The following is a 20,007-nucleotide window of genomic DNA, read 5'->3' on the forward strand; positions in this document are numbered from 1 at the left end:
TAATTATGTACTCCAATCTTAAAAGTTATGTATCATATGATGAACCTTCAAACACTTTTGATGAAAATGATTTTAAAGTTGAAACATTAAAAGAGAGAGATTTTTTCTAAGGAATTGTCTGAATCTTTCAAGAAAATAGTTAATATTTTAAAGAATTAGAATGACTTCCTCAAATGTGGTATAATGGAAAAAAAAATTTTTTTTTTTTGATCTATAGTTGCATGGAAATATTAAAATATATAGATATAGGAATGAACTCATTAACTTTTAATGTATTATAGAGGATTATCTTAATTTATTATTTGCATAGTACTTAATGAAAATATCTTCATTCATACTAAAAAAATCAAATCTAACTTATAAATTCTAATCTATGATTATAAATTTAAATCATAATAGGAAATACATATTCCTTCAAAATTCTCAAAATAATAATGAAGATTTATTTTGAAATAGAAAATTCTTAAGTTTTATTCTATTTTTTATAATAGAAAAACGTTATATCATTTAAACAAATATAAATAGTATATATTAAATCTATTAAATTTGTAAGAAAATTAAAATGAAAAAAAGAGCAAATTAGCATATATTCCTATTATGCTTAAGTAATTGAATTATCTCCTAAATTAATGATAAAAGTTAATTTTGAAAAAATAAATTTCAATTTATTTAATTATTCATATATTATATTATACTATATTTAATATATTTTAAGTTGGATGAACTATATTATAAGATGTAAAGCAATTTTTTTAATAAATTTAAGTAATCTAAATCTAAATATGATTATTTTAATCTATAATTTAATATTCTAATATTTTAAAATATCTTAAACTATTTATTCTACAATTATATTATAAACAATAACTTTTTAAATTCCTCATAATCCCATGTATGGTGAATGTAAATTAAAAAATCTAAAATAAAAAAATTAATATTTAATTTATCTAATATCGAAATATTTATTTCTTTTTTCCCACAGGGTTACTTTAATTTAAATTCTTACGGAATGACGAATTAGTCGATATTGGCCTCATTTGGTAACTTTTCGTCTGCTCAAGCGTGCGCCTGCGCCGTCGCCGTCGCCTCCGCCTTGGCGCCGCCGTTATATCCTCACCTGTTCTATGCCAATCTCCGCTGGCCTCTGCAAGGTAACGCCATTACTCGGAGCATTCCTAGGAGTTTCGAATCTGATAGGTTTGTGGTTTGTTTAATCCTTTTATGAGAATTGGATCTCATTGTGCTATTGCCATCAGATCAGTTGTTAGGAGTTATTGAGATGGGGGATTTGTTATTTTTGTTGGTCAGATGTTTGGATTTGGGAGAGCTGCTCATCTTGTAGTTTTTGTTGAAATGCTTGAGCCGAGGTTCTTTTCCTGCAGCTATACAAAACCCTAAGGCTAACAAAAAGTTACGAACAGAGGAAGAAGAGAATGCGAAAACAGGGTATGACCGTTTCTCATATTGCTATCTTATCCTTTACTGTTTAGCATTACACTATATAGGTAAAAGCATAAAAAAAGACCTCAACGGTGGAGATCAAAACAGTTACAATCAAATGGTAATGAACTAACTGTCAGAGAGCAAATGAAAATAACAACTACACACAAGTAGTGGGCACATGAGCATAGGCACTTTTGAATGTAGATAGGTTGTCTTGCTTATCTGTATCGGCTTGCTTATCACCTCCCCGCAAGCTGACATTGGGTTCCACAATGTGAAGCTTGTGTCTAAGATCTTGAAACCGGTATAGAAAGAGCTTTAGTAAACAAATCGGCAACCTAATCAGAGGTATGAACATAAGAAACTGTGAAGCTTGTGTCTTAGATGGTGAAGCCGAAAATCATCTGAAGTAGCCGAAGAAAGAAGCTGCGGTGAAGTTGTTGAATTTGTGATAAACTTTGAAGGATTTGGTGAAGATATGTGGTTGTAATCAGACATTCCAGCCCAACGAAGGATCTCAAATGCATAAGCAATTTGATATAAGTATAAACCATTGGATAATTGTAACACATGCATGACTAGAAAATGTGAAATAAAACCAAGGTTTTTCATATGAAATCGATTGGATAGAGCTTCTTAAAGATGAGCAATGGTTTGATCATTATTGCCTGTAAGCAAGATGTCATCAAAATATACAAGTATGTAAATGACAATGGAATTTTTGTTGTAGATCAATAACGATGGATCGGCTGTACTGTGCATGAAACCATAGTTGAGGAAATAAGTGGAAAATGTCTCAAGCCATTCTCTCGATGACTGTTTTAAACCATAAATTGATTTATGGAGAAGGCACACATAATTAGGATGCAAAGAATCCTTGAAACCTGTAGGTTGTGCCATATAAACTTTATCTTTTAGCTTACCATGCAAAAAAGCATTGGATACGTCAAGTTGGAGAATTTTCCACTTGAATGTAGTGGTGACAGGAAGTAAAATTCTAATATTAGGAAGCTTAGCAATAAGACTAAATGCATGAAGATAGTCTAAACCAAATTGCTGGCTACATCCTTGAGCTACGAGCCATGCTTTATGCTTAGCAATGGTACCATCAGCATTGAATTTGATTTTGTATATCCATTTACATCCCAAATATTTTGAGATGGATTTGGTGGGACTAATTTTCAAGTTGCTTGTTGTTGAAGAGCAGCAAATTTAGCAGACATTGCTTTGCGCTAAACTGAATTTTTAACAGCTTCACTATAGTTGGATCAGTTGGAAAAGAAGATGCATTCATACTGATAATGTGTTTAGAACATGAATAGCCGGAGTGATCAAACACAATAGAACATGAATTATCAATGGTGAGTCGATTAACAGAAAGAAGATTTTGCGTTAAATTTGGAACAAGATGAAGAGAAGATAAACGAAGCTTACAGTGAGGGGTTGTCAATAAACCTTTATCAGTGTGAGTGATTGGAAGAAGATCTCCATTTCCGACTAAAACTTGTTGATTACCAGCATACGATTTGGAATTATTGACCTAATTCAGATCACAAGTGAGATGCAAAGTAGCACCTGTATCAATAATCCAACCAGTGGACTGTTGGGAAGAATCAGTTGAATAAGCTTGAACCAGTGGCTGACCTCCACAATGCTAACATTTGAAGGCTGAATGGCCAAATTTTCCACAATTTTGGCACTCTATCTATGCAAAGGAAGATGAAGAACTGCGCCCAGCAGAGTTGCGACCACGAAATGGCTTGGAGTAAGAACATTCCCGAGAATTGAGACAACGAGCACGACCCCTTTGAGGGGAAAATGCTTGGATTGGTTCATGAGATGACGATGATATAGATAACTCTTGGATTGATTCGGCCGCCAAGTTTAATTCTTCACTACAAACCAAAGCATAAAAATAATCCAACTAAGGGGATTCAGGTTTGTCCGTATAGCAGTTTTAAAAGCTTGATAACTGCTTGGCAGTCCATTAAGATTATACATAATAATGTCATCGGGAGGCAGTGGAGAACCAAATGAACCAATCTGATGTAAAACATACATGCAAGGATGATTAACTTAGGAAGTTTGCACGCTTAATTTTAGAAACCACTATAATTATATTTTTGTATTGATTTGAACGACAAAAGAAAACTTAAAGAGCGGTAAGACAAGCTTAGGCTAAATCACATGCATAGAGGTTAAGATCGTAAAACAGTCAATTTAATCTAACATTGTATACATGAATTTTTTCAACAATAAATCCCAATGCTAACAATAAGATTAGTCTCTACAAGAAGATCCCTCAATCAACTCTCTAATTTCTAGGCATTAGCGGAGAAGTATTAACATTATCTTCATGACTCCATAATAATCATAAATGAGGGATAAATTAGGAAAATAAGAGACTAGGAGGGAGAGTCTACCCAAAGAAAGAAGTTCTAGGAAGCTCTGGTGGTAGTTTGCAAGTTTGAGAGGAAGTAGACAATAATTGGCGGATTCTTGGGCGGCTGTAGAGCAACAAATCCTTGTTGGAGTCTTTGGACAGCAAGTAGGCGGCCTGGGGCAGATTCCGGGCAGTAGCTTTTGGTGTCCAAGATGTTGGACAGCAGTTTTCTTGACTCCGAAATTCTGGACAGCAAATTACACCATCTTGGAATGCTGGACAGCAGCTGGATGGCCAAGGACAGCAGCTTGTAAGGCTAGGAATCCTTGGACGGATCACAGGATTTGTTCAGAAGCCTGAGCAATAGCTTGGCGGGGAAAAATCTTAGATTTCCAAGGATTCCTACTGTGAATGGCAGCAGGAATAACCTTGGGATTCAAATTAATTCCAAATGGGAGGCTTGATTGGGGCAGCATCCAAGAAGAGTTTAATGGGGATTTAATGGGGGTCTAGGTGGCGAATTGGAGAGAGAAAGGGGTAGAGAGGGGGCCGGCCATATGAGATAGAATTTGAGGTGTTTGTATTTAATATGTGGGCCCGGGAAGGATTTAATTGGGGATTGCTATTAAATCTGATATTGATTTCAGATTTTAATGTGTTTAGGAGGTTTCCTAATATACGTTATTAATAGGGAAAGTTTTATAATTCAAATTTGAATTTAAATCTAAATGAGGCAACCTTCCAAATTAATGAGGATGTAATTTTAGGAAAGTAATTAAGGATGATTTTGAAATTTGAAATTCAAAATCCTTGGGTGGCGGATTGAGGCTTAGCAAGGATTAGGCTGGGTGGGAAAATTTGAAATTAATTTCAAATTTTGGGAATTAATTAGTGGGAGGGTAATTTGAATTTGAATCCCAAATCCAAAATTAGGTAGTGTTAATATGAGGAGAGAAGAAAAAAAGGAAAGGGGATCAATAGGGGGGCCGGTGGCATACATAGAAGAAGAGGGGTTTGGGGAGGGAAATTAATGCTCCTTAATACATCAACTCACTTTAGGAAAAAGGCGAAGAAATCCAATCTAATTTAATAGTAAATTAGATTTAAAATTTGAAAACTTTTCTAATTTGGTGTAATCAATTTAGGAAGGTTTTTGAAATTCAAATTTTGAATTTCAAAATGATGAAATCTCTTCTCAAAATTAAGTGGATTGAATTAGGAAAGTCTTAATGGGGATTTAAATCAACATTAAGGTAAAAGAGCAAGGGGTGGCCGGCGGTGGGGGTTGGGGAATTTGGCTTGGTCGGAGTTTGGAGTAAGGGGAGGGGAAAGCCGGTGGTTGATGGGAGATAGGGAGGGGATTGCCGACGGTATAGGATAAGAGGGAAGAGGAAGATGAAAAGAATAAAATAAAAGAACCATGAACTCACAAAGAGATCGTAGAACCGCGAACGTTGAAATCCTCCAAAGGTTGACGGGTATTGCTTTCACCCACCTAGGGTCTCTCATCTCAAGAACTCACTTAGAGATCAAGTAAAGAAAACTAAAATTTTATTCATCATTTATCATCCTAAAAATACAAGAGAACTAGCCTATAAATAGGCCTCATGACAAGAAAAGAAATAATGACTAAAATGCCCTTTGGGTTACAACACCACTTGACCACCTCTAGGGGTAAAATTAAAAAAATAAAAATATAAAATAAACTGGAACATAAGACACATCAAAAATAAAATAAACTCCAGATCATAGCTGTTGATCTTCCGATGTCCTCATCACAATCGCATCTACTTTGCTTTTGATTTCAAAAGATACTAAATCATTGATTTATCTTTCATGGAAATGTGATGTAACACATTTTTTAGTTGAAGTATGGGAATGATTGGTAGATTGTAAACGATGTTCAATGGTTTGCCATATTTCCAAGCAAGACTGAAGGTTAAGAACATATGGTATGAATGTCGATGAAATTGTAGAGTAAAACACGTCAACAAGGTTTTGATCGATCAACAACCATGTATAATATTCAGGGTTTGGAACAAGTTCAGTTTCTATAGAGATGAGCTTAGAGGGTTGTGGTATAGAACCATCCAAATAACCATTAAACCCATTGGCAGTAAACAACTTCCAAATTTGAGATTTCTAGAGAGGGTAATATTCAGTGGTAAGCTGAATATTAAGGATAGATTTGGCATTAGTCATGAGGAATTTAAGTTGTGATGGTATAAGAATGTCTGCCATTTTAACAATAGGAAGGGTTTGGGAAGCGGTAGATGATTAAGAAGGATTTTCCATGGCTTAGATAAGAAAAAAAAATCAAATACTGCCGCTGGTGAGGTCGATTACGCCGCAAGGCACAATGGCTCTAATACCATGTTGAAATGCTTGAGCCGAGCTTCTTTTCCTGCAGCTATACACAGCCCTAAGACTACCAGAAAGTTACGAACAAAAGAAGAAGAGAATGCGAAAACAGGATATAACATTTTCTCATATTGCTATCTTATCCTTTACTGTTCAGCATTACATTATATAGGTAAAAGCATAGAAAGAGACCTCAACAGTTGAGATCAAAACAGTTACAATCAAACGCTAATGAGCTAACTGTCAGATAGCAAATGAAAATCACTACTACACACAGGGAATGGGCACATGAGCATAGGCACGGTTGAATGTAGATAGGTTGTCTTGCATATCTGTATCGGCTTGCTTATTAGTTTTGGTGTATTTTTCCAAGAATTGTTTATTTTAATTCTGAATATGTAAGTTGAGTGTCACGTCTAGCCAATTCCTATTTTTTGGAATATTAGGTCAAATTCATTCACTAAATGAAATAGTTACAGTGATAAACACATTACAACCCAAATTGAAAATAAATTATAATGAGCTGCTGCAAAAAGAGGCAATGCTTATTGAGCTACTTGATTCAACGATAAGCATGTCAAATTTGGAGATCATTTGATCATCCAATTAATGTTTGAAGTTTCCAATTATACTTCAGGTGTTTGATTTGGGTTCATTTTGCGCTCGGACTGGATCATCTTTCGAATCGTTGGGTTCATGTTTGTTTTATTGAGACGTTCAGTTTGATTATAAATTTGTTGAAATTGATGTTCATATGGTCTTGAATTTAATTTTAAAAGCAGAATTCCAATTCAAATTTTTTGTCTGGAGATTCATATTGATTATACCAATTTTTTTGTAGATATATAATATGAAATTCAAATTTTCTTAGTCACGGACAAGTCAAGCAAAAAGGTTTTTAAGTAGATCATAAACATTTTAAACTTTGAGCATAAACTTCCTAAAAGAGTGGTTGCAACACAATCAAGCTTAAAAAATGTAAGCTAAAATCATGAAGAATAATTTTTTTAAGACCAGTTGCATGAAGTTCTCACAATTGAGGAATAATCACATGAAACTCAAACATTGTTGACCTGCATGTTAAATCCAAAGAAAAAAACAAAAAAAAGAAAGAAGCTCAAAATTATACCTTGACTGACGAATCCACAAAATTATGCTGCAAATCCCCGAAATCCCGCTCAATACCTCGGATGCATCGATGCTAATACGCGAATCCCACCAGAAATCCCGGAAACCTCGTATCACTGCCAGAGCTGTCAAAATCCCGTGAAATCCTGCTCAAAATCGGTGATCTCGCCTCGATCGAACGACCACAGATGTCGTTAAATACCAAGCCAGTTGAGGCCTTTGGGACGGTTCTTCCATTCGAAAATCTCTCTTGCTCCGACTCCTACTCTTCCATTTCACGATCAAAGCCTCCGACCAAGCTCAAGCCCAGTTCGATCCAAGCCATAGCCGGACTCCCTCAAACCGACGCCTGGATCCCGTCGAGCTCCGACTTCCGGCGCCACGACCTCCCTCTCCACCTTCCGTCGCCTTCTCTGTCCCGACCAAATCCCGTGAGAGAGAGAGAGAGAGAGAAGGGAAGACCTACCTTAGCCGATCTACTCTCCAAACCGACGCCTACCCCGACCTCCCCTCTGCTCGATCGACTTCCCTCTTCCGATCGCATTGTTGCTACATATGACAGATAACACGTATTCTATACGTATCTGATTGACGACTAGCCTTAATCGAAAGTTCTCTCTCGCGATCAGGAGGGGTAATTAACTATAGGGGCTTGCGCCTATAGGAAACCAGAACTCAGATCATAAAGTCCTCACAAAATGAGGGCGAAATCTCTGGGTAGTGTCTTATCTACAAACCCATCTGCCTTCCAAAATTTACCTCGGAACTTAGTTCGTTAAAACTCCCTCGCCGGATAAAAGAAAAGCGAGTGGAGGCCGGGGTCGAATTTTCGGAGCCCACAAACATAAAGAACCAATTGACTCCCCCACTTGAGGACTTCCCCCCCTCATTCAATTAACATGTTTGTAATGTTTCAAAGCAACAAAAAATCTGTTATAATCACGCTCCAATCAAATATGGCCATCCCCTCCAAAGAAATTCAAAGATTTTCAAATATGGAAAGCCACTCTCTTTTCATATAGGGCTAGCTGAAATGTTGTCCAGTAAAGTGTAATTTTTTATTTTGTTTATTGTTGTTCTTCTTCCATAAATGGTGTGGCCAACCATGGGAAGCTTAGTGATCCTTGTGGCAGTTTTTGATTGGTCAATATGTTTCCCATGTTAGTTACATTTTTTTTATAGGAAAAAAGAGAATGATTGTAATAGCCCAAAGACTATAAATGTAAGACATTGTAACCATATATTATTATTAATGAATGAAATATACCGTTGCTTATGAAGATGTTTAGTTGTTGCTCTAGTCCCTTGGAAAAGTTTAGTGGTTGATCCTCTTAGACTTTGGTAAATTTATACCTATACTCTCAACCTCTCTCACGTCTTCTTTCTCCACTTAAACTATTTCCCTCCTACAAGCTAATCTCGGCCACCCACTTGAATTTTATGCTCCAATAACTTCAAGTTCCCTCTAACACCTCCACCCCTTCTTTTTACATCATCCATAAACCCCACAATACCCCCAAGGACTTAAATTCCCCTTTCCCTCAAGAAACTCAAGCCAAAAATCCACTACAAAAAATGATAATTCCTATGGCCTCTGTTACGACATAACAATTCATAAAATTCATTAGTCCTTAATCCCTGATCTAAGAATATATCCATTAGCTTATAAACATCCTAAACTTAAGATATGGAGTTTCTTACCCTTCCCTCCTAAATATTACTTACCCTTATGTAAAAAAATTCTACAATCTCTAAATCTATACAGATAGCCACATTACTCTCTTTCCGACAGAATCCTTCCACCACTATCAAAAGAAGTTACCACCTAAGTTATGACCTTCACCATAACGATCCTTTTGAGTCTCCATCATTAATTTATAAGTTTTATGTATTATATAGTCATTCTCCTCCTTAGCATTAGACTTATCCCTCCTCATCATACAATATATTGTAGTATGTATCGCAATCATGAAATGATATAAAATATAATTTCTGATTTATTAAATAATAACTTATACTTTCTATTATACATTATATTTACTATATGAATATAGTTTATAATAATTCACCTTTAATATCCTATATTAGTAATATTTGTAAATTTTTATTTTATTGTTGTAAGTAACATTTATAATACAACATATTATATTTAGGATTCATGTACTAGCTGGGGACGTTGTACTCGTTTATAAAAAAAAAAAGATTCATGTTATTATCGAAAAAGGGTTCATATTACTGATCCTATCTAGTGGGATAAAGGCTTATTATTGTTATTGTTTTATATTTTGTTTAGGATACATCATAAATCTATTATTACAACATTAAAAAATGTATCTTACAATAAATATGGTATATAAATATGGTTGGGTGCCTGTATTTGAAGTCAATTTTTTCAGGGTTAGTTAATAACCAAACAAAAAAGTTGAAGCATCTCTTTCCTATTAGAACCAAACAATTTTCTCAAAGCCGGGCTTCCCTAACTTTCACTTTTTGAAGTGTAAACTGACACTTCCTACCATGTGCGACCGCCAAATTTATCCATAACATTTGAAGGTTAGAAAAGCACCTCAATATGCAACATGGTCTCAATTCCAGTCCTATTAGAACTTAAAAAATTTGATGACCTTCAATGACTAGTTTATCAGATACAACCTTGGGTTTAATGCTTGTCATAACAGATGTGCAAGATGATTGTAGATAAACTTAAGAGCTGACACATGTTGATGTGGTTCAAGAATCGACAACAAAAGGCCTTATTTAGTGCAATCAAATCAAAGCTAATTTTGTATGCTACAATTTTTATGTTATACAGTAATTTGTGAGAAAAGAAGTAAAATCATGTTGATGTGGTTCATTGTATGTTACAATCCTCCTTGCATGATCACTCCCTGAACCCAAACACAGATTCTAATCTCTTTAATTTTCTCTCCAATCCTGTACTCCAAAATTTCCATTAAACTGAAATAATGGCTTAATGGAAGACCATATCTACCATTAGCTCTCTTCCTGTCTGTGCTGCTTATTTCCTTTTTTTTACGGCAATTTTATTTCACTATAAGTGTTTATTTTGTAGTCCCATATGTGAGTCACATTGAAGTTTGTTCTTTTGCAGTAACTCAATTTTTGTTAACTAAATTTCTGTATTTGTTTGAACCACAATGAGTTTCATTTTTATGCATCTTCATATTTTTATTTATTATTTTATTATGATTATAAATAAAAGTAATATTTGAAACCGTCATCTTATTTATTTAATTTGTTATATTGTTATGAGAAAGTAAAAAAACAAACAAAATTGAAAGTGATTTCTCAGCCTTTATGATTGAGACTCATGATTTCTCAGCCTCTCACCTTTTTGAACGTTAATTACAAGAATGTTAACTCATTCCATTTAGTTTTTCTAAAAACATTTGAACTCACTTCTGAAATCCAACTATTTCTAGATACATACAATGAATCAAACTTACCCATAGTTAGACTATTCAAATTCCTTACGATCTAACTGGATAATCCAAAAACAACCTAACTTTTCTTCTAACAACAAAATATGTCATTATGGTTCATATCATGTTTTATATACTACGTGATATTTACGTTTGAATCTAAATCCATTTAGCCTTCCATCATCACTGCATTAGCCCACAAGCGCCCCTAAACACACACACACACACACTACACCTACCCCCTTTCCTTCACTCTTCTTTAACATCTTTACCTCCCTACCACTTCAGATATTTACATTTGACTATAAATTCTGCCATATGTCCTTCAGTGACGTTTGTTATTCATCAGCACCTGTCCTGTAATACCACAAGCAAGGGCTTCATTTGGTATTTTACTTATGAGTTCAACTCCTTCAGCCAAGATTATGCCCATCCCCATGTGCAAATGTGGCTCTATGTGGCAGTGGAATGCCCAGGCTCCAGGGTTGTTTGCAACAAATCTTATTGCTGTCCATCCATAGGGAAAAATCACAACTGTATTCCGCAGCGGTGGATTCCTCAGATTAAACTTGGACACATCATTTTTTCTGAACTTTCCATCACCGTGACCTAGTACCCAAAAGTCATGCCCATGCAAATGCCATGGATGTATCTCACTTACATTCCCAGTGAGCGCATTTGTATTCTGAAGCACCACATCAATAGTGCTGTTGAACTTAAGCTTATAAACACTGCTACCTTCTGTTGAATTGGGATTGATTGGTGGCCTCATCACATCGTAGTCTTCTGAGAAATTCTCTGGTGGCTTTTCAGTGTCAAATGCATTCTTCAAGTTAAACCTCATTGACCCAAGATATGGTGTAGATGGAAGAACCAATGAGACGTTGTTGATTGACCATTTAATATATCCATCAATTTTGTTCTGGGTATTAAGCAGGGCAATCTGTCTGTCAGAATTGGCTGGCGGCGCTTGTGTGCCTTGCCTAGCTAGTATTTTGTAGGTAAATTCTTTGCTATGTGTATAGTCATTCCATTGTGGGGTCACAGGAGGCTTGTAAGAAGGTAACTTTGACGGGGAGTTAGGATGGTAATTTAAGATGGCAAGAGCATTTTGGGTTTTTGGAAGTCTTCCTCTAATACCAATCGAGATCCAGTGGTTTAATGATGAGTTTTGATCAGTTTTGATGATAACAGAGTAACTCTCACCCGAGTAGATGTCCGTGTCATTCACAGTAACTGGTTCCACATAGTTTCCATCTGCTTCAACCACAGTCATGTTGTGATTCTGCGGATTAAATGTGATTTAGTGGATAATGGTATTGAGTAAAATTTCCAGATACAGCTTTGATGTGTAGGTTGTGTACGAATAAATAGGAATTGCTGCAAATCAGAGCATATTAATATTAATAAAATTGCCAATACCGAGTGATACTAGTGAAGATTGTTTTCTATCTAAGAATAAGTGGAAAAATGAAAGATTGTTACCGGAATTGTTTCAACCATTCACTGTTTATCACTCAGCTAGCCGTGCCTATCTATTATTTTTTAATAATATTTGTTTTTTTAATTCGAGACCGAACTTATTTACAGGGAATTCTACTGGCAACTTGAACACGTAACATTTTTATGGCATAAGACTGGTTTTTGTATGATAAATAATACAGGTTGGAAATGGAGAATTTTAATTTTATTCTTTCTAAGTTCAGTGACTAAATGCGGCCGGTTATTCCTACCTCACATGCGATGTTCGTTGAATTAACTTGACTACCTCTTTCTAGTGTGATGCATATTAATTTCCTAACATTATATTTTCCTGTGTTTAGTTGTTTCATATTATCATTTAATATTTTCTTCCAATTTTTGTTTCTTTAGTATCGGGCTGTAAAACAAGCTATTAAGGCATTAACAATTTCATATTCAGTCAGCTAAGCCTCTTTTATGGTTGTTTATGTTGGATTATATCAAACTTGGATGGGTAAATTACAAAAGCCCTAAAAACTTTCCTATCCTAAACTTCGTTAATTGAATCTGGATGGGATTAGCAACGGTCAAGTGATTTCAACTTTATATGCGTTGCTAGCTCAACATCTCATGAGTAGAGGAGAGTTTGTGGTTGCAGTTTCTTGTTTTTTTCAGAGAGGGAGAAGGGAGATCATGAACTAGATTCATTCTTTACTTGAGTTTTGCCTCTCTCAATTTGAAGGATTAGAGTTGCAATCATTATAGGAGATTTGATGTAAAGAGAGGAATTCTTCTTCACTGTTATTCTTTGACTTTCTTTTTGTGAAAGAGTCCAAATTTAGTGAGATCTATTTTATTCTCCTAATTAGTTTTTTAGGAAGATTTGGTATATTTTGTTATTCTTCTCATTTTACACTCATCCATGTATTTGGCAATAGCTTATTCTGTCTCCTTGCCTATGTATGTTATTTTTGATTGAACTAATAAATCATGATGTTCTTATTTCTACTATTGTTTTATTAGTTTTAAATCATCTTTGTGTGTGTGGTATTAGTTTTGTTTCTCCTTGGTTAATTTGATTGCTCTCTTTGGCAGTCTCAAAGATATGCTTTGGGCACTTTTCTCATAGTAAACTGGTATAAGAACTTAGTCAAGTTGAATTGAGGAGATGATTCCATCAAAGCTCTATATTAGCAGTACCAAATATGAGTTTGTGACATTTAATGGGAGCATCTAGAAGATGTAAATGAGAGTCTCTTTGCCCAAAGAGGGTGGGTTTGTTCAAAGCTTTAAAGAGGAATGATTCCCTAATTTCATAGATGATGAGATGGATCTGATAATTCTTAGTTTGGGAGGCTTGGCCCTTCAAAATTTGGTAGATTAATGTATTATACATTTGTAGGAAATATTGGAATCTCTATACTTATTAAGTCATTTGCCAAGCTTCTCTATTTGATGCAACAAAAGCTTGTATTTCACATGAAGGATGGCACATCACGGCAAGTACACATATATGCATGCAAATAGCTATTTTTGGATGTGAAAATTGAAGATGAGAGTAGAGCTTGGATTTTGTTATGTTTGCATTATCTACTTATGAGCACATCATCACTATTTTGATGTATGGAAAATACGCTAATTTCATGATAGAGGCTAATTCTATTTTTCTATCAAAAGAGTTGAGGAAGAATGTGCAAGGAAAAAGCCCAACTTAGGGTTTATTTTTGTGGACATGTACGAGTTTGCAGAAAACAATTCAGAATGAAAGAACTAGATTGCAAAAAAATACAAAAGAATAGAAATCTCATCAACAAATAAAGGAGGTTGTAAGTGAAGCTGATGCTCTAACAAGACCTTACGCCTTCCAAAATCTTTGAAGGATTTCCAGCCAGATTCTTCTTGATTTTTCTCTTAGATTGGAGATTAAGAGCTGGAAATATTCTTACCCGTTTTCTTTTGCGTTTTCTATAAGAAATGTTTAGAATCTGGTGTGATCTACTCTGTTCTTGTGTTTAGCATGTAGCTCCTAAGAAGTTGAAGTGCTTATTTGATGTTTGTTTGTAAGGTTTTTCAATTTCTCATTTAATGTTCTTTTCTTAAACGTGTATATCCATCCTCTATGTTTTAAGTGGACTATATTAATAAAGGTATAAGTGTGATGGACATCATAATGATCATTTCATAATCTTATTTTATTTTATTTTCTATTTTCATTAATAAATGAGTATTATGCATTAATATAATTACTAAATTTTGTGAATTTCTTAGAAATAATTATGTATACATTTGTGTTAAGTAAAGATGTTAAGTCTAAACATCAGCATCTCACATATTTTTTAAGGATTTATTAAAACTATTAAAAAATTTAATATGCAAGTAAGTATAATTTTAAAATTTGGGTCACATGCAAATTCTGATCTCAAGAGTAATAAATAAATGAATGAATTTGAACATATTGAGTTGATCAAAGTTTTGGATGATTATGTGGAAGCCAACTGGCTGTTGAGCACTAAGTACATAGTACATAGCATCTCTGATTTTGTACTTTTAACTGTTTAAAAATCTCGTTGGACATACGATATATAACGTATAACCTATAAATATCGCATAAACTTTATATTTATTCGTCTTTGATTTCTTACCCCGATCGCTAGATTTAGAGCCGATAGTGATGTTGTGCTGGCAATCCTCAGTCTGTAAGTCTTTTTTGGGTGAACTTGGAGCACAACAGGAGCGCACTGGTTGTTTGTGATTTTGCACGAACTAGTTTCCCCAGTGAGGTGCGCTGCAAGAGAACAGTTGTATTGGCCTCTGCCATTGACCAATATTGCCTGGAACCATAACCATATATTAAAAAACGGTTATTAAATCCTACCCTGAAGAGAATATTTTTGCATATCATTTTCCTCCTTTGATTCCTTTCCATTTCTTTCTTTATTGTAGTTACTGAAATCAGACCTAATTTACCTAAGTGTTTGTGAAAATAACAACTAAGACTCACAAATTGCAGTGAAGAACTTAAATATGTAGGTAGCATTTGCTTACAAGAGAAATCTTTGGAAGGTCCTTAATAAACGCAATATTTCATTTTATGATAATTAGAAAACATTAGGCAGGTGCAATTTGCGTGAAGTTGGAAGTGGTCCACTTCCTTTTCAATTGTTCTATCATTTTTTGACCATATGCCAGCTTCATTGCCTGACTCTTTCAAGGTTGGTGTCAGGTCAAAAAGTAGTAGAGACTGGTGGTAAGAATCAGTTGCAAAAGCAGCCAGCACTTGTTTTTCTTTTTCCTTGCATCTAGTACAGGTTGATTAGGGCTTCGTTTGGGATGACTTTTTTATTTTTTTATAAAGCAGTTTTTTAGTATAAAAATTTTATTCGTTGTACTAGAAAGTTGTTTTAAAAAGTAGTAAGAAAGCCGTCCCAAACGAAACCTAAATTGAAAACCCTACCATTGCATTCATCGTACTTCACCGCCCTAAACTTTGATTATCTTTTAATTTCTCCGTTTACTAATAGTTATTGTGCTTGTTCTTTGCACAGTGTCATTGTGGCTTCATATATGTTCATTCTTTCATGATTATGCCCTTTGAAACTTTGGACATGAATTAAAATTAAAGTGGTTGGCATGTTTTTTTCTGAAAGAAATGACCATTTAAGATATCATTAGTAATTATAAGTGTATTTAAAGGTAATCATAACTCCATATTCTCATTATTGTCTTCCTTCTTGCAGAATGATCTTAGCACTGAGGAATTGTAACCTTTTAATGCTTACCTGTGGTTCTCCAACCCAGCGAAAGGGTATGGAGGTGAGACCCAGCATCTGAGCATGGACGCTCTCATGCCACCAGTCGCTTAAGAGGAGACTGAGCTCCCCATCGTAGTGGAAGGGCTCTTCCTCACCATCTGCCTTGTCCACTATGAGAGAACCATAGAGCCCTGCTGCTCTCTGCATGCCGTAATGCCCGTGGTAGAAGTATGTTCCAGCCTATATGTGCTTTTTTTATTAGTTCGAGTATATGAATAAATGAAATATGCTACAAGATGCAATGGCATTAGGAAAACTAAATTGAAAGAATTCTTTTTACCTTGTCAACTTGAAACCTATATACAAATGTTTCATCTGGGTTGACTGCACACTGTGATATCGATGCAGTTCCATCGGCCCAAGGTGTTCCAAGCTGAAAACATCCCAAGTAAAATTGAACTATCATATTCTGCAGTAGTTTATATTTCAAAAAATCATTTTTGTTGTCATTTATGGATAAAATTAGCGAGTGGCTGCTGATATTTCCCCTTATAATTGCAAAGTAGATTAGATATGAATGTCAAAATGGAAAAAAAAGGAGATAACTTCAACAGAAGATTGGGGAGAATTTCAGGGCATATCAAAAGTCTTTCGAAAAAGACACGTTTAAACAAATTTCTCTACCTGTCACCTAAAACCACCCTAACTCTCAGCCATTAATGCAAAGATGTGCATAATGCACAAATGCTGAAAACATAGAAAACATTTTGAGCTTGGCTTTGAAAGTTCAATTCTTTAATTATAAGAGAAAAGAAAATTCAGATTAGCTGCAACAAGAAATCTATAAAGAAAGGCATGTTTTTCTACTATCATGCGCTAGTTCATGTTGATTTTGTAGATACTAAGAGCTCTTACTCAAATGGAATTCTATTTTTAAGCAGAATCCTAGGTTTGTGTCCAGCGTACAACTTTTTTCAAGTTAAATATTCATTTAGCCTGTGTGGAATCGATATGTTGCTGTTATCTATAATTGGTTTAGTGCTTATTGATATATAACTGGTCTTGCAACCTCCTTTTAATTAATAAAATAGTTGAAGTTTTGTTTATATTATTAGAGCAACGGTAAAGACTGCAAGATAAGAGTGGAGATTTGCTTAGACTTGATGTATGACCACATAAGCATACCTGTTTGATACCATGCCAATGGATGACAACACCTTCGGTGGGCAGACTATTCTTGAGCTCGACAACAATGGTGTCACCGGCCTTTGCACGAATAGTCGGACCTGGAAACCTCCCATTGATCCCGATCATCATCCTCTCCTCGCAGTCAGGTGACCAGTAAATATATTCCACGTCAAATTTGTAATGCCTTACCTTTGCAGCCACAAATTCCTCCAGGTTAGCAACCAAGGTGCAGCCAATGAACAGGTATAAAAGAAGCCTCTTCTCCATACTTAAGCTTTAACTTAACACTTATCTAGCTTAAGAGCATTGGACAAAGAAGAGTTGGGAGATAGGAAAAAAGATGGAAGGTTAGTGGAGTATTTATAGTACAGAAATGATCTTTGAAAGTAGATTTCTTCAGAAAAGCAAGTTTTTTTTTCTTTTGCATTTATTTTCCTTCTGCTCAACTTTTGTGCATAGGTGGCTCTATGTTTTTGATGCTTGTATATATTCTTCTTTTTCACCCCATTGCAGCTACCTAACGGGCGAAAAGAAAAAATGTTTGTTTGAGTCGTCTATTCACAAAATGACCCTTTCCATCTTGAATCCAATGGACCCAGTGAAATATAATAGAAGGAAATACTAAGGCATAACCAACCACAAAAGTTCCATCAATATAGAATCTCAAAAGGAATTACTGTACCAATATAGAATCTGAAAAGGATTTCATCTATACCCAACCCCTGCATTTCAAAGGTGTTTATAGTCAATCCCAAGAACCCAAGCCTCAACAGAGGCTTCCCTTCTTGTAGAAGCACAATATACCAAAACCAAATATTTTTATTTTATATTTCTGGGACCTGACAACGACATTGTTGCTTAGAAAGATAGAGGTAGAAAGAATATTTTTTATTAAATTTAAATAAGAATTTGGCTCTTAATAATAGAACATAATGAAGGAAAAAGATTTATGTAACTGACCTCACCTAGTAAGACTTGATGTTATTGTTGTATATTTCTCTTTTATTGCTCCGCCTTGTTTTTTATTTTGTATTTTTCTACATAGGTAAAGGCAGACCTAAAAAGATTTTGTTAGAAAATATTAGAAATGATCTTTTTTATTAGATTTAAATGAGAATTTAACTTTTAACAGGACACAACAGAGAAAAACGATTCATATATTCTGTGTTCTTGGTTACTTGTCAGGCATCGCCAGTAGCAAAAATTATTGTGTCCAGACAGGGTATCGAGCTATACAGACCGTCTAATGATGTGACGCATTTTTATTGATCTCTGGATACGTTCGGTGTCCGGACACAATAATTACTCCTCCAGTAGGAGCCAACTACAAAGCTTTTCGGTAGTTTTGCAGTGCAATTATTCTGAAATTGTCGTTAGAGAAGAGCCAGAACTGGAAGTCTAAGCCTCTAAATGCCATTTATTCCTATTAGACTCAGTTGTTGAGACATCTTTGTTTTAGGAGAATGGACGGCAGAGTTGTTGAGACTTTGAACCTAGCTAGCTTTCTCTTTAGTGGGGGTTGTTGGAATATGACAAAAACTGCTTTGATTAGGTCAAAAATAGGTCGTCTCCTGTGCAGTATTATATTGATCAGATTTTAGTTATGGATTTGTTGAAGAGGATAATGGTGCTTGTAAAGCTCCTGAATTTGTTGATGGTTGGTGGCTGATCTTGTTGCTTTAAGTAGTTGGTGTATAATTTTCCTTGAGAGCTTTAGAGAAATAATTGAGTCCACTTTTTTTTTTTTTTTTTTTTTTGTTTGAATAAACCATGAATGATAGTTATAATTCAAGGATCAATTTGTAAATCCATCAAAGTTTAGAGATAATTTCTAGTTTTATTTTGTATTTTATTTACTTGTATTTATATTCTAAGGTTTTGTTTGAGATACCATTTTGACTGTTGTTGTGTTATGAAATACAATAAAAAAATAATGTATATTTGAATTAGGGGTGTCAATATTTGACACGACCCGAAAACCCGACTCGAACCCGACCCGAAAACCCGACTCGAACCCGACCCGAAAACCCGACTCGAACCCGACCCGAAAACCCGACTCGAACCCGACCCGAAAACCCGACTCGAACCCGACCCGAAAACCCGACTCGAACCCGACCCGAAAACCCGACTCGAACCCGACCCAAAAATTTCGGGTTAGGGTCAACCCGAACCCGAAACGGGTCGGGTTCGGGTTCAACATTTCGACCCGTTTCAAAAATCGGGTCAGGTTCGGGTTAATCTTTTGACCCGAAATTGACCCAATTTTGACCCGCCAACCCAATTTTGACCCGCCAACCCCAGATTGACCCGATTTTGACCCACCAACCCGAGATTGACCTGTTTTTTACTCGAAAATCAACAATTTTTCGGTTGAAAATGGGTCATTCGGGTCGGGTCGGGTTCGGGTCTAGGAAACCGACCCGTTTTTAAAAACGGGTCGGGTTTGGGTTGACCCGAATAGTGCCGGGTCAATTTCGAGTTCGACCTGAACCCGACCCGTGACCCGAAATTGACACCCCTAATTTGAATGATAGTTTTTACATAATTTTGTTAAAATTTTCTCTAAAAAGCTGCTTTTTGAAAAGCACATTTAAATTTATGGTTGAAAATGAGCTTTCAAAATTATAAATAGAAAAGTATAAGCTGTCCCAAATGAAGCTGAATGTTTCGTTTGGGATAGATTTCTTATTGCTTTGTAAAGTTGTTGCAGAGAAAATATTTTTTTAAAGTTATTGTAGAAAGCATCTTTTTAGTGCAATTAAAACCAGTAAGAACGTAGTGGTCAAATAGAAATTATAATCAAGTAGTGAGAAAATTGTGGAGATGCATAAATTTGTTTTGATATTGT

The 20,007-nt window shown here is 35.2% G+C and overlaps 1 protein-coding gene and 1 long non-coding RNA gene across 7 annotated transcripts; one reads left to right on the forward strand and one right to left on the reverse strand.

Moving 5' to 3' along the window:
- Positions 1 to 1,017: 1,017 nt before the first annotated feature.
- Positions 1,018 to 18,987, forward strand: LOC110102784. Of its 5 annotated transcripts, XR_003701957.1 has the most exons (6): positions 1,018 to 1,197; positions 1,309 to 1,446; positions 15,957 to 16,199; positions 17,087 to 17,305; positions 17,373 to 17,506; positions 18,345 to 18,987. It is a non-coding gene; the product is annotated as an uncharacterized LOC110102784 (long non-coding RNA). The 5 variants fall into 5 exon arrangements; XR_003701956.1 differs by having other exon boundaries at positions 17,373 to 18,987; XR_002303874.2 differs by having other exon boundaries at positions 17,202 to 17,402.
- LOC110102783 (L-ascorbate oxidase-like) lies at positions 10,682 to 17,452 on the reverse strand. Of its 2 annotated transcripts, XM_020831265.2 has the most exons (5): positions 17,157 to 17,452; positions 16,312 to 16,404; positions 15,999 to 16,211; positions 14,862 to 15,050; positions 10,682 to 12,043 (listed from the first exon to the last, which is right to left on the reverse strand). In XM_020831265.2, the coding sequence occupies exons 1-5, from the start codon at positions 17,424 to 17,426 to the stop codon at positions 11,084 to 11,086; spliced, it is 1,725 nt and encodes a 574-aa protein (XP_020686924.1). In that variant the 5' UTR covers positions 17,427 to 17,452; the 3' UTR covers positions 10,682 to 11,083. The 2 variants fall into 2 exon arrangements, with proteins under 2 accessions (XP_020686924.1, XP_028554167.1); XM_028698334.1 differs by lacking the exon at positions 16,312 to 16,404 and having other exon boundaries at positions 15,999 to 16,202; positions 17,098 to 17,183.
- Positions 18,988 to 20,007: the final 1,020 nt, after the last annotated feature.

Source organism: Dendrobium catenatum, unplaced genomic scaffold (genome assembly GCF_001605985.2).
Source record: "Dendrobium catenatum unplaced genomic scaffold, ASM160598v2 fragScaff_scaffold_1067, whole genome shotgun sequence".
Taxonomy (NCBI): domain Eukaryota; kingdom Viridiplantae; phylum Streptophyta; class Magnoliopsida; order Asparagales; family Orchidaceae; genus Dendrobium; species Dendrobium catenatum.

Excerpts from the sequence above, each read along its gene's own strand:
- LOC110102783 (XM_020831265.2), bottom strand. The coding sequence starts at position 17,426 with ATGGAGAAGAGGCTTCTTTTATACCTGTTCATTGGCTGCACCTTGGTT. Across the intron at positions 16,405-17,156 it reads ATTGGCATGGTATCAAACAG|CTTGGAACACCTTGGGCCGA; the intron begins GTATGCTTATGT and ends GGATGTTTTCAG. Across the intron at positions 16,212-16,311 it reads ATAGGTTTCAAGTTGACAAG|GCTGGAACATACTTCTACCA; the intron begins GTAAAAAGAATT and ends AAGCACATATAG.